The 13,323-nt window shown below is 40.6% G+C and overlaps 1 protein-coding gene across 1 annotated transcript in view; it reads left to right on the forward strand.

Annotated features, from left to right (window-relative positions):
* Positions 1–13,323, forward strand: part of LOC110288529 (cation channel sperm-associated auxiliary subunit epsilon) — a 154,949-nt gene that overhangs the window by 24,356 nt on the left and 117,270 nt on the right. The window contains exons 4-5 of the mRNA XM_085843318.1: positions 565–634; positions 2,214–2,278. Of these exons, the coding sequence (XP_085699444.1) occupies positions 565–634; positions 2,214–2,278 (135 nt within the window). The remainder of the gene's footprint in view (positions 1–564; positions 635–2,213; positions 2,279–13,323) is intronic.

Genomic DNA, 13,323 nt, shown 5'->3' on the forward strand with positions numbered 1-13,323 from the left:
GGAAAAAGCCGCATGGAGGTTTGAAATAAAATAGTTCCCACCCCCACCCTGCTCTCCAATAGGCTCTACATTTGCCTGTTGAGTCCCCAGCTGACTGGTTGGAAGGATTAGGAGGTATTCAAGATATTCCTTGTTGGAATAGGTGTGTCCTTACTGAAGGAGGTGTGTCACTTGGGGTGGGCCTTCAAGTTTCAAAAGCTCATGCCTGGCAGAAGTGTCTCTCCTGGCCTGCTGTTCATGGATCAGAATACACAGCTCTCAGCTACCGATCCAGTGCCTGTCTGTTCCTCACCGTGATAGTAGACTAAACCTTTGAAACTATGAGCATACCCAAACTAAGTGCTTTCTTTTATACTGAGTTGTCTTGGTCCTGGCATCTCTTCACATCAATGGAACAGCATCTTAGACAGTTGCTGTATTAGAGGGTTTGTTTTCTTTTTTTTCTTGTTTTCTCCTTCTAGCACCCAGTTGAATTGCTTAAGCTTAAAAGTTGTGGGTGGATTTTTAATCACCCTCATATACATTTGTAACTTCTTCCTCTTCTTCACTGTTTCTGAACACTAGATCACCCAAGACAACACTACACTGCAAAAGGGCTGGAATTCACACGATAAAGCCAATTGCCACAAACCAAGTAAGTTGATTTCAGTGACATTTCATTGAATCTTGAAAAGCCATCACAAGTACAGTTTGGGCTCTTTTGGGACAACAAAAGGCTTACAAATTGAAAAGAAAAAGAGAAAAGAGACCACAGTAGCATTCTACTTTAGCTCTCCTATCACAAATTGCTTTAAACAGTTTTAGTCGGAAATAAACAGAAGACCTATTTGAAAGTTTCAGCCTGTCTGTCACTATTTTTCATGTCACTATAAATTGTACTCCTTCCCTCCCTCCCTCCCTTCCTCCTTCACTCACTCATTCATTTTGCTGAGGGTTAGATTCCAGGCCATGTACATGCTTGGCAATGTTGCACCATTTAGCTAGCACCCAAATCCTTATTACTTAGCTTCTTCATCCTCTAGTCTGCTAGAGGCTGTTAATGGTACTCTTGGATGAGTAAGTCTCCGTCACACATGGTGATGGCGATGGGAAACCAAAGGCAAACTCCATACTTAGACTTTCCTCCACTTACTTTCCTTTAATTCAAGAAAACCCATGAATGCAGATGATTTTTGCTGGGCGTGGTGGCACACGCCTTTAATCCCAGCACTCGGGAGGCAGAGGCAGGCAGATTTCTGAGTTCGAGGCCAGCCTGGTCTACAGAGTGAGTTCCAGGACAGCCAGGGCTACACAGAGAAACCCTGTCTCGAAAAACCAAAGAAAAAGAAAAGAAAGTGACATTGAGTCTGCTGGTGTGTGAAACAGACAGAGACTTGTGACTACCTAAGGCATCTCCACACATTGTCAAACTTTCTCTGTCCCCTGGGCCGTTGAGAACTGCTGAGCCAGATGAGTGATAAGAGTTGAGTGTGAAAAAGGGAGAAAGACATGATAGAGACAGTGAGGAGGGCAAGTTGCCAGACTTGCCACTTAGTTTAGTACATACCAAGGAGCTGAGGAGTTAAACAACTTCTGCAGTAAAAATCTGTTAATAAATCCTGATGTGGAGTTTCTTCCCGCATTTGAGCATTTCTGTTCCCAGATGAAAGTATACACACATTCTTGATATTTCTGTTTTTAAACATGCCTTAGGCAGCACACTAGCTGGGCAACTGCCTACACTCCATGCTGTTAGAATGTATTCCCCTATGGAAACCCCCAAGTTGTTGCTCATTATTTCTGTGTGTCACCTCTCCCACTCCCTCCCCTCCCCTCCACTCCCCTATCCTCCCCTCCCCTCCCCTCCCCCTCCTTCTCCCTCTCTCTCCATCAAGGTTCTCAAGCCCAGGAATCTAGATCCCACCTATCTCTCTTGTGCCCAGTTATTGGCTGCCAGTACATTTATTCACCAATCAGAATTAACGTGGGGGCAGGGTCCCAGAGGCTACTTGCAGACACCAGATCTTGGAGGCCAGCACTTAGCATTACAGTAAACAGTAAAAAATAAAAACCTCAAGAACCTTCTGTAGGTGTGGTATTAGTTCTAGTCTGAAATCTAGTTTGCTTTGTTCTTAGGTAAGAAACAGTCCTCTGTGACATTTAGGCTCATTTTGATATCTGAATCTATTTCAAATATTACATAATTTTTCATTTGTATTTTCTCTTCCATCCAGGAAGAGGAACGGCATCTGACTGTGGATAATTCTTATATTTGCTACTTGTGGTATTTCACAGTTGTGTAAGTGGAAAATAATATATAATTAAGGCTTTCAGAGTATTTAGCTCTTGCCTAAAAGAAAATCAATCACAAAGCTGCATTATCTACATCATGGTTTGCATACATACATCTATTCACCAACCAAGATATTCTCAAATGTATTGCCAAAGTTGTGTTGAGTTAGAAGTTTTAAAATTATCAACTACAATTTGAGGACTCACTGAAGGGTCATATCTGTCTGTTTTTTTCTCGTTTTTCTTTTTCTATTTTTAATTTTATGTTCCTTGGTACTTTGCTTGGATATATGTCTGTGTGAGGGAGCACTCCTGGAACTAGAGTATCAGACAGGTATGAGCTGCCGTGTGGGTGCTAGAATTGAACTCGGGTTGTTTGAGAGAGCAGCCAGTGCTCTTAACCACTAAGCCATCTCTCCAGCCCCATCAGTCTGTTTTTATACAGGATCTCCCTGTAAACCTCTGGCTAACCTGAACTTAGCTTATAGACCAGGATGGTCTCCATCCTGTGATTATCCTTTTGCCTCTCCTTCTAGAGGGCTGTGACCATGAAGTGTCCAGTGATGCCCAGCTTCAGCTTTATACACATATTCTTTCTCTCAATCTTCATAATGATGATAGACATGTAAGAACCATAATTCTTATTTAATAGATAAGTGTGGTATGATTGGGTGGGTTGAATATGAGATCCAAACTGCAAAGTTGCTGGAAGACAACACTAGACTTGACCTCTGGCCTTTCCGACCATGGCTATCATCTATTTTTTTCCCACATTTTTTTATTAGATATTTTCTTCATTTACATTTCAAATGCTATCCCAAAAGTCCCCTATACCCTCCCCCCACCCTCCTCCCCTACCCACTCACTCCTACTTCTTGGCCCTGGCGTTCCCCTGTACTGGGGCATATAAAGTTTGCTAGACCATGGGGCCTCTCTTCCCAGTGATGGCCAACTAGGCCATCTTCTCCTACATATGCAGCTATAGACACAGCTCTGGGGTACTGATTAGTTCATATTGTTGTTCCACCTATAGGGTTGCAGACCCCTTCAGCATTTAGGTACTTTCTCTAGCTCCTATATTGGGGGCCCTGTGTTCCATCCTATAGATGACTGTGAGCATCCACTTCTGCATTTTTCAGGCACTGGCAAAGCCTCACAGGAGACAGCTATATCAGGGTCCCTTCAGCAAAATCTTGTTATCGTATGCAATAGTGTCTGTGTTTGGTGTCTGATTATGGAATGGACCCCCGGGTGGGGCAGTCTCTGGATGGTCCATCCATTTCTCTTAGCTCCAAACTTTGTCTCTGCAACTTCTTCCATGGACATTTTAGTCCCTATTCTAGGGAGGAGTGAAGTATCCACATGTTGGTCTTCCTTCTTGATTTTCTTGTGTTTTGGAACTTGTACCTTGGGTATTCTAAGTTTCTGGGCTAATATCCACTTATCAATGAGTGCATATCAAGTGACTTCTTTTGTGATTGGGTTACCTCACTCAAGATGATATTCTCCAGATACATCCATTTGCCCAAGAATTTCACAAACTCATTGTTTTTAATAGCTGAGTAGTATTCCATCGTGTAAATGTACCACATTTTCTGTATCCATTCCTCTGTTGAGGGACATCTGGGTTCTTTCCACCTTCTGGCTATTATAAATAGGGCTGCTATGAACATAATGGAGTATGTGTCTTTATTACCAGTTGGAACATCTTCTGGGTATATCCCCAGGAGGGGTATTGCTGGATCTCCTGGTAGTACTATGTCCAGTTTTCGGAGGAACCGCCAGACTGACTTCCAGAGTGGTTGTAGAAGCTTGCAATCCCACCAGCAATGGAGGAGTGTTCCTCTTTCTCCACATCCTTGCCAGCATCTGCTGTCATCTGAATTTTTGATCTTAGCCATTCTGACTGGTGTGAGGTGGAATCTCTGAGTTGTTTTGATTTGCATTCCCCTGATAATTAAGGATGTTGAACATTTTTTCAAGTGCTTCTCAGCCCCTCCGTATTCCTCAGTTGAGAATTCTTTCTTTAGCTCTGTACTCCATTTTTAATGGGGGTTATTTGAATTTTCTGGAGTCCACCTTCTTGTACTCTTTGTATATATTGGATATTAGTCCCCTATCAGATTTAGGATTTGTAAAAATTCTTTCCCAATCTGTTGGTGGCCTTTTTCTCTTATTGACAGTATTTTTTGCCCTACAGAAGATTTGCAATTTTATGAGGTCCCATTTGTCGATTCTTGATCTTTAGCACAGGCCATTGCTGTTCTGTTTAGGAATTTTTCCCCTGTGCCTATATCTTCGAGGGTTTTCCCCACTTTCACCTCTATAAATTTCAGTGTCTCTGGTTTTATGTGGAGTTCTTTGATCCACTTAGATTTGAGCTTTGTACAAGGTGATAAGAATGGATCCATTCGCATTCTTCTACATGATAATCACCAATTGTGCCAGCACCATTTGTTGAAAATGCTGTCATTTTTCCACTGGATGGTTTTAGCTCCCTTGTCAAAGATCAAGTGACCATAGGTGTGTGGGTTCATCTCTGAGTCCTCAATTCTATTCCATTAATCTACCTGTCTGTTGATGTACCAGTACCATGCAGTATTTATCACAATTGCTCTGTAGTACAGCTTGAGGTCAGGCATAGGGGATTCCACCAGAGGTTCTTTTATAGTTGAGAATAGTTTCTGCTATCCTGGATTTTTTATTATTCCAGATGAATTTGCAAATTGCACTTTCTAACTCAGTGAAGAATTGAGTTTGAATTTTGATGGGGATTGCATTGAATCTGTAGATTGTTTTCAGCAGGATAGCCATTTTGACTATATTAATTCTGCCAATCCATGAGCATGGGAGATCTTTCCATCTCCTGAGACCTTCTTCAATTTCTTTCTTCACGGAGTTAAGGTTCTTGTCATACTGATCTTTCACTTCCTTAGTTAGAGTCACACCAAGGTATTTTATACTATTTGTGACTATTGTGTAGGGTGTTGTTTCCCTAATTTCTTTCTCATTCTGTTTATCCTTTGTGTAGAGAAAGGCCACTGATGTGTTTGAGTTAACTTTTTATCTAGCACTGAAGTTGTTTACCAGGTTTAGGAGTTCTCTGGTGGAATTTTTAGGATCACATATATACTATCATATCATCTGAAAACAGTGATATTTTGACTTCTTCCTTTGCAATTTGTATCCCCTTGATCTCCTTTTGTTGTCGAATTGCTCTGGCTAGGACTTCAAGTAGTATATTGAATAGGTAGGGAGAAAGTGGGCAGCCTTATCTAGTTCCTGATTTTAGTGGGATTGCTTCCAGCTTCTCACCATTTACTTTGATGTTGGCTACTGGTTTGCTGTATACTGCTTTTATCATGTTTAGGTATGGGCCTTGAATTCCTGATCTTTCCAAAACTTTTATCATGAAGGGATCTTAGATTTTGTCAAATGCTTTCTCAGAATCTAACGAGATGATCATGTGATTTTTGTCTTTGAGTTCGTTTATATAGTGGATTACGTTGATGGATTTCCGTATATTAAACCATTCTTGCATTGCTGGGATGAAACCTTCTTGATCATGATGGATGATCGTTTTGATGTGTTCTTGGATTTGGTTTTCGAGGATTTTATTTAGTATTTTTGCATCGATGTTCATAATGGAAATTGGTTGAAGTTCTCTTTCTTTGTTGGATCTTTGTGTGGTTTAGGTATCAGAGTAATTGTGGCTTTATAGAATGAATTGGGTAGAGTACCTTCTGTTTCTATTTTGTGGAATAGTTTGAGGAGAGTTGGAATTGGGGCTTTTTTGAAGGTCTGATAGAACTCTGCACTAAACCCATATGGTCCTGGGCTTTTTTTGATTGGGAGACTATTAATGACTGCTTCTATTTCTTTATGGGAAATGGGACTGTTAAGATTGTTAATCTGATTCTGATTTAACTTTGTTACCTGGTAGCTGTCTAGGAATTTGTCCATTTCATCCAGGTTTTCCAGTTTTGTTGAATATACCCGTTTTTAGTAGGATTTGATGATGTTTTGGATTTCCCCAAGATCTGTTGTTATGTCTCCTTTGTCATTTCTGATTTTGTTAATTAGAATACTGTCCCTGTGTCCTCCAGTTATTCTGGCTAAGGGTTTATGTATCTTGTTGATTTTCTCAAAGAACCAGCTCCTGTTTTTTTGTTTTTTGTTTTTTGTTTTTTTGTTTTTTGTTTTTTATTCTTTGAATAGTTCTTTTTGTTTCCACCTGGTTGATTTCAGCCCTGAGTTTGATTATTTCCTGCCGTTTACTCTTTTTGGGTGAATTTGCTTCCTTTCATTCTAGAGCTTCTAGGTGTGCTGTCAGGCTGCTAGTGTATGCTCTCTCTAGTTTCTCTTTGGAGGCACTGAGATCTATGAGTTTTTCTCTTAGTACTGCTTTTATTGTGTCTCATAAATTTGGGTATGTTGTGGCTTCATTTTCATTAAGCTCTAAAAAGTCTTTAATTTCTTTATTTCTTCCTTGACGAAGGTATCATTGAGTAGAGTTTTGTTCAGTTTCTACGTGAATGTTGGCTTTCTATTATTTATGCTGTTATTGAGAATCAGCCTTAGTCCATGGTGATCTGATAGGCTGCATGGGATCATTTCAATATTTTTGTATCTATTGAGGCCTTTTTTTGACCAATTATATGGTCAATTTTGGAGGAGGTACCATGAGCTGCTGAGAAGAAGGTATATCCTTTTGTTTTAGGATAAAATGTTTTGTAAATATCTGTTAAATCCATTTGTTTCATAAGTTCTGTTAGTGTCCATGTGTCTCTGTTTAGTTTCTGTTTCCATGATCTGTCCATTGGTGAGAGTCGGGTGTTGAAGTCTCCACTATTATTGTGTGAGGTGCAATGTGTGCTTTGAGCTTTACTAAAGTTTCTTTAATGAATGTGGCTGCCCTTGCATTTGGAGCATAGATATTCAGACTTGAGAGTTCATCTTGGTAGATTTTACTTTTGATGAGTATGAAATGCCCCTCCTTGTCTTTTTTTTTTTTTTTGATAACTTTGGGTTGGAAGTCAATTTTATTCGATATTAGAATGGCTACTCCAGCTTGTTTCTTTGGATCATTTGCTTAGAAATTTGTTTTCCAGCCTTTTACTCTGAGGTAGTGTCTGTCTTTATCCCTGAGGTGGGTTTTCTGTAAGCAGCAAAATGTTGTATCTTGTTTGTGTAGCCAGTTTGTAAGTCTGTCTTTTTATTGGGGAATTGAGTCCATTGATGTTAAGAGAAATCAAAGAAAAGTAATTGTTGTTTCCTGTCATTTTTGTTGTTAAAGTTGGGAATTTGTTCTTGTTGCTATCTTCTTTTAGTTTTATTAAAGGATTACTTTCTTACTTTTTCTAGGGTGTAGTTTCCGTCCTTGTGTTGGTGTTTTCCCTTTATTATCCTTTGAAGGGCTGGATTCGTGCAAAGATACTGTGTGAATTTGGTTTTGTCCTGGAATACTTTGGTTTCTTCATCTATGGTAATTGAGAATTTTGCTGGGTATAGTAGCCTGGGCTGGCGTTTGTGTTCTCTTAGTGTCTGTATGACATGTGTCCAGGATCTTCTGGCTTTCATAGTCTTTCATAGTGGGAAGTCTGGTGTAATTCTAATAGGCCTGCCTTTATATGTTACTTGACCTTTCTCCCTTACTGCTTTTAATATTCTGTCTTTATTTAGTGCGTTTATTGTTCTGATTATTATGTGTCGGGAGGGATTTCTTTTCTGGTCCAGTCTATTTGGAGTTCTGTAGGCTTCTTGTATGTTCATGGGCATCTCTTTCTTTAGGTTTGGGAAGTTTTCTTCTCTAATTTTGTTGAAGATATTTGCTGCTCCTTTGAGTTGAAAATCTTCATTCTCATCTACTTCTATTATCTGTAGGTTTGGTCTTCTCTCTGTGTCCTGGATTTCTTGGATGTTTTGAGTTAGGATCTTTTTGCATTTTGCATTTTCTTTGATTTTTGTGTCCATGTACCCTATGGGATCTTCTGCACCTGAGATTCTCTCTTCCATTTCTTGTATTCTGTTGCTGATGCTCACATCTATGGTTCCTGATTTCTTTCCTAGGGTTTCTATCCCCTGAGTTGTCTCCCTTTGGGTTTTCTTCATTGTTTCTACTTCCTTTTTTAGATCTTGGATGATTTTGTTCAATTCCATTGCCTGTTTGGTTGTGTTTTCCTTTAATTCTTTAAGGGATTTTTGTGTTTCTTCTATCTGTTTAGCAATGTTTGCCTGAGTTCTTTAAGGACTTCTACCTGTTTAACAGTGTTCTCTTGTAATTCCTTGAGGTACTTTTGTGTTTCCTCTTTAGGGCTTCTACTTGTTTAGCAGTATTCTCCTGTAACTCCTTGAGGGATTTTCGTGCTTCTTCTTAAAGGCTTCTACCTGTTTTGCAGTGTTCTCCTGTATTTCTTTAAATGAGTTATTAATGCCCTTCTTAAAATCTTCTAACACCATCATGAGATATGATTTTAAATCCGCATCTTGCTTTTCGGTGTTTTGGGGTATCCAGGACTCGTTGTGGTGGGCGTACTGGGTTCTGATGATGCCCAGTGTTCTTGGTTTCTGTTAGTAAGATTCTTATGTTTGCCTTTCCCTATCTGGAAATCTCTGGTGTTAATGTTCAAGCTGTCTCTGGTTGGAGTTTGATCCTCCTGTGATTTTTTTAGCCTCTGTCAGCACTCCTGGGAGCCCAAGTCTCACCTGAGTTCCAGTGGTCAGAGCACTCTCTGTAAGCAAGCTTTCCTCTTTCAGGGCAGATGTCCAGCAGTCTGGAGCTCTGATCAACCTCCTTAGTTCTGGGATCAGAACTCTCCCCATAGGCCGACTCTCCTCTGGCAAGGAATGTGCCCATGGGTCTGGGTCTCAGTTTTGCCTCCTTGCCGAGGATGAAGGCCCAACTAGACCCTGACCCAGAAGCTCTGTTGCTTCTATCACCCATGTGCTCTCAGGTGATCAGGGGGTCCTGAGTGTGCTAGGGGTCCTTAGCCGTGTTCACACAGAAGATGGCAGGGCTGGCCCTAACCTGCCTCTGGTTGGGCAGGGTTCCTTTGTCCCTGTTCCTGCCGGCACAAGATCCTCCTTGGTTCTTTGGAGCTGATGTTGCATTCCACTCACCCATGATCCCAAGGTGATCCCCAGGTCCTGCAGCATGAAGAGCACTCTGAAGCCCTTAGCGAACTCCACTGGGCTCAGAAGGAAGATGGCGGGAGTAGCCCCTACCAGAGCATCTCTCATCTATTTTCAAAGTCTCTGTCTTGTATAAATCTTCAGTCACTACTTAACACAAGAATGGATTTGTATAACTAAAAGGAGGAGGCATTTGATAATACTTGATTAATTGTGCTGTAAAGTTATTCAATAAGTAAAAAGAAATCAGTGAGCACAGGCATGCTTTAGCATCAAGAAGAAGGCAGAATGAATTTCGAGTTTTTTTTTTTTTTTTTAATCTACAGTACATCTGTTTTTGTTAGAGGAGACCTTCCTTCCCTCTTCCATAGTAATATCGTTTTATTCATATGATTTATTTTTACATGTGATAATGTTGTAACCCACTCTTCCCTGGCTGCATTAGCAGTCATCATGTACCATGGGCAGAAGCAATTAGAACACTCACGTGTGTAGTAAGGCATGGTTATTGACAGCACTTCATTTTCTTCTTCGTGTGGTTCTTTAACATCGACTTTTCCAGAGTCTCACTAGGAAGCATGGTTTGAGCCTCTGACACTCATGAAAATGTCAGGCTTCTGTTCGTTCTTAATCACTCGCCATCCTTGCATGGGTTCTGAAACCACGGTGCAATTGACAAAGGCAAATTCGCAAATAAAAACTCTTGATAGAGCTGTGTTGGGAAATTAAACTTGCCACTGTGACCGAATTGACTATGTTCTGCTTCTTTTAAAGAGAACTTGGGAGCTACCAGAGAGAAAAATCTATCTCAATGAAACTAAGCTCTTGTGTCCCCACCCAAGTTCATATTGTGATAGTTGGTATGGGGCTTTGGGAAAATAATAAGACCCTAAGGATAGAACCCTTATGGATATGACTAGGGCCTTATGATAGAAACTCCCTACCATTCAGAGTGAAACACTATCATCTATGAGCCAGGTCATGGCCTACTCTAGGGCGAGAAGCTGAGTGAAGCTGACCCTACTTGGGTAGTTCTTGTCCCAGCTACCAGAGCTATGAGAAATTAAGGATAAAGTCACTCATGGGGTGGTTTCATTATAATGAAAGGAACTAAGATATCTTCCAAGAAACTGGGAGAGTCACATAATGGATTACTGTTCTCACTTATGTACACTGAGCCCCAAGAGCTGACAATAATAACCAAGACAAATCTCCAGCCTCCCTGAGCTAGCTCTGTCTCCTCCACATAGCCAAAAGAGAAGTACTATCCAGGAAGTAGCCCAGAGACTCTGTATAATCCTTGGTGATGGGTGAACCCTTGCTTTCCTTTAGATCTCACCAAGCATGCTGCTAGTTTTATGTCAATTTACACAAGCAAGAGTTGTCTGAAAGGAGGGAACCTTAACTGAGAAAATGCCTCAGTAGGATCTGGCTGTAGGGCATTTTCTTAGTTATTGATGGTTCAGTGTCCAGTCCACCATGGGCAGTGCCTATCCTGGGCAGGTGTCATGGGTTCTATAAGAAAGCAGGTTGAAATGGCTGGAGCGATAGCTCAGGTTTTTGTACATCATTACTTCTGCTCCCTGTTATTCACAGAGGCCCTTCCTATTGCAAATTCATTTTAAATTCGTCCTTTGCGAGATTTTGTTGATTAAAATCCATTTAAAGAAAATTTCTGGGGCTGGAGATATGGCTCGGGAGTTAAAAACACTGACTGCTCCTCCAGAAGTCCTGAGTTCAATTCCCAGAAACTGCATGGTGGCTCACAACCATCTGTAACAGGATCCGATGCTCTCTTCTGGTGTGTCTGAAGAGAGCAATGCTTTACTCATATACATAAATAAATATTAGGAAGCCAGAAAGATTTCCTTACCTTCTAGATCACAGTATTCTACATTAACTTTTATTTTATTTTTTCTATAAAACTCTTAGACTGCACAGAGAGTGGTAGCATACACCTTTAATCCCAGCACTGAGCGGCAGGTAGATCTCTATTAGTTCAAGGCCAGCGTGGTCTACAGAGTGCTTTCCAGGACAGCCCAGGCTACACAGTGAGGCCCTGTCTTGAACCACCTCCTCCAACAGAAAAAAAGTTCTTTTTAAGAAAATACTTATTTATTTATTATATGTAAGTACACTGTAGCTGTCTTCTGACACACCAGAAAAAGGGCCTCAGATCTCATTACGGATGGTTATGAGCCATCGTGTGGTTTTTGGGTTTTGAACTTAGGACCTTCCAAAGAATAGTCAGTGTGTTTTTAACCGCTAAACCATCTCTTAAGCCCGAAGGAAAAAAAAAATTCTTATTCCTCTTGGAATTAGTTCTGAACAAGCCTCCAGGTGGAAATTCACTTCTGTTTTTAAACATGAATAATTAATTTCCACACCAATTTTCTGCACAATGTATATACAGTATCTTCTCGTTCGTAGCTGAGTTTTCTATATATGCCTGGCCTCCTCGGCTGGCTGTTCTATTTAGCTCATCTATATGTCTCTGTTATCTTCTTTACTGCTTGTTTGATTTTAATTTAGCTTTTTAATCCACTTACAAGGTATTAGATAACTTTATGACACTTTCTTTTTGTATTTTATGTGTATGGGTATTGTGTGTGCATGTATTTCTGTGCACCACACATGTGCAGTATCTGAGGAATCCAGAAGAGGGCATTGGATCCCCTGAGGCTGCACTTACAAATGTTTGTGAACTACCTTGTGGGTGCTTGGAACTGAAGCCTACTCTCTGAAAGAGCAGCCAGTGCCTTAAGCACTAAGCTATCTTTGCAGGCATCTCTGTGACCTTTTCAAAGTGGATTTTAGTAGATTCTCCTCCCCTTTCCCTCCTGTTCCCTCCTTTTCATTCCCATGTGGTCTCCCCAAAGTGCCTTTTCACTTTAATGTCACATGTTTCCTTTTGCTACCTCTCCCATCCCACTCTGTTTGACACCCTCTCTTGACATCTTTCTAGTTTAATAGGCTTTACACAGGCACACACCACACACACCACACATACCACACACTCACACACACCATACACACCACATACTCACACACCATACATACACACACCAAACACAGACCACACACTCATACATAGCACACACCCATACACACACCACACACTCATACATAGCACACACTCAAACACACACCACACACACACACATGCATAAACACACATCATGCACATCACACATACTATACAATGACATACACATATGCATATATCACATACACATATTCTCACACATATACACCACATCTACCACATTCTCACACACAACACACACAAACCCTACACATTCTGCACACACATTCACACACACACACCATACACACACACATCACACATATTACACACTCACATACACACATACCACACACATTCACACAGATAGAAACCAAACATATCATACACACAATCACATAAATATACACACCACTCACAAATACACATATATACAAATATAACACATACTAATGAACACAATACACACGCTGTATTATCATAAACACACCACACACACATACCACACACACACCACACACATATACAGACTTACCATATACTTATACATACACTGTACATGCAAACATACACACCACCTACTCCTAAACATACCACACACTCACACACAACACACACACACCCTCCAAGCTAAGATCTGCATATGAACAACAATGTGAAGTATTTCTCTTTCTGAGTTCACATTGTAATTAGAAAATCTGGCAAGTATGAGCGTAAGTGCCCATTCTTGTCTGGTGGTCACCCTCATCCTTTATTGGGATACCCATGTTTTTATTTTATTGCTGTTTATCTCTTGGTTTTTGCAGTGCTGGGAATCTAACCTAAGTCCCTTTACAGTCTGCAAGTGAGTTCCACCCTCCAGCCGAGGGTTTTTAGAGACAAGGTCTCTTTGTAGT

Source organism: Mus caroli, unplaced genomic scaffold, assembly GCF_978045245.1.
Source record: "Mus caroli unplaced genomic scaffold, Mus_caroli_1 scaffold_1, whole genome shotgun sequence".
Taxonomy (NCBI): domain Eukaryota; kingdom Metazoa; phylum Chordata; class Mammalia; order Rodentia; family Muridae; genus Mus; species Mus caroli.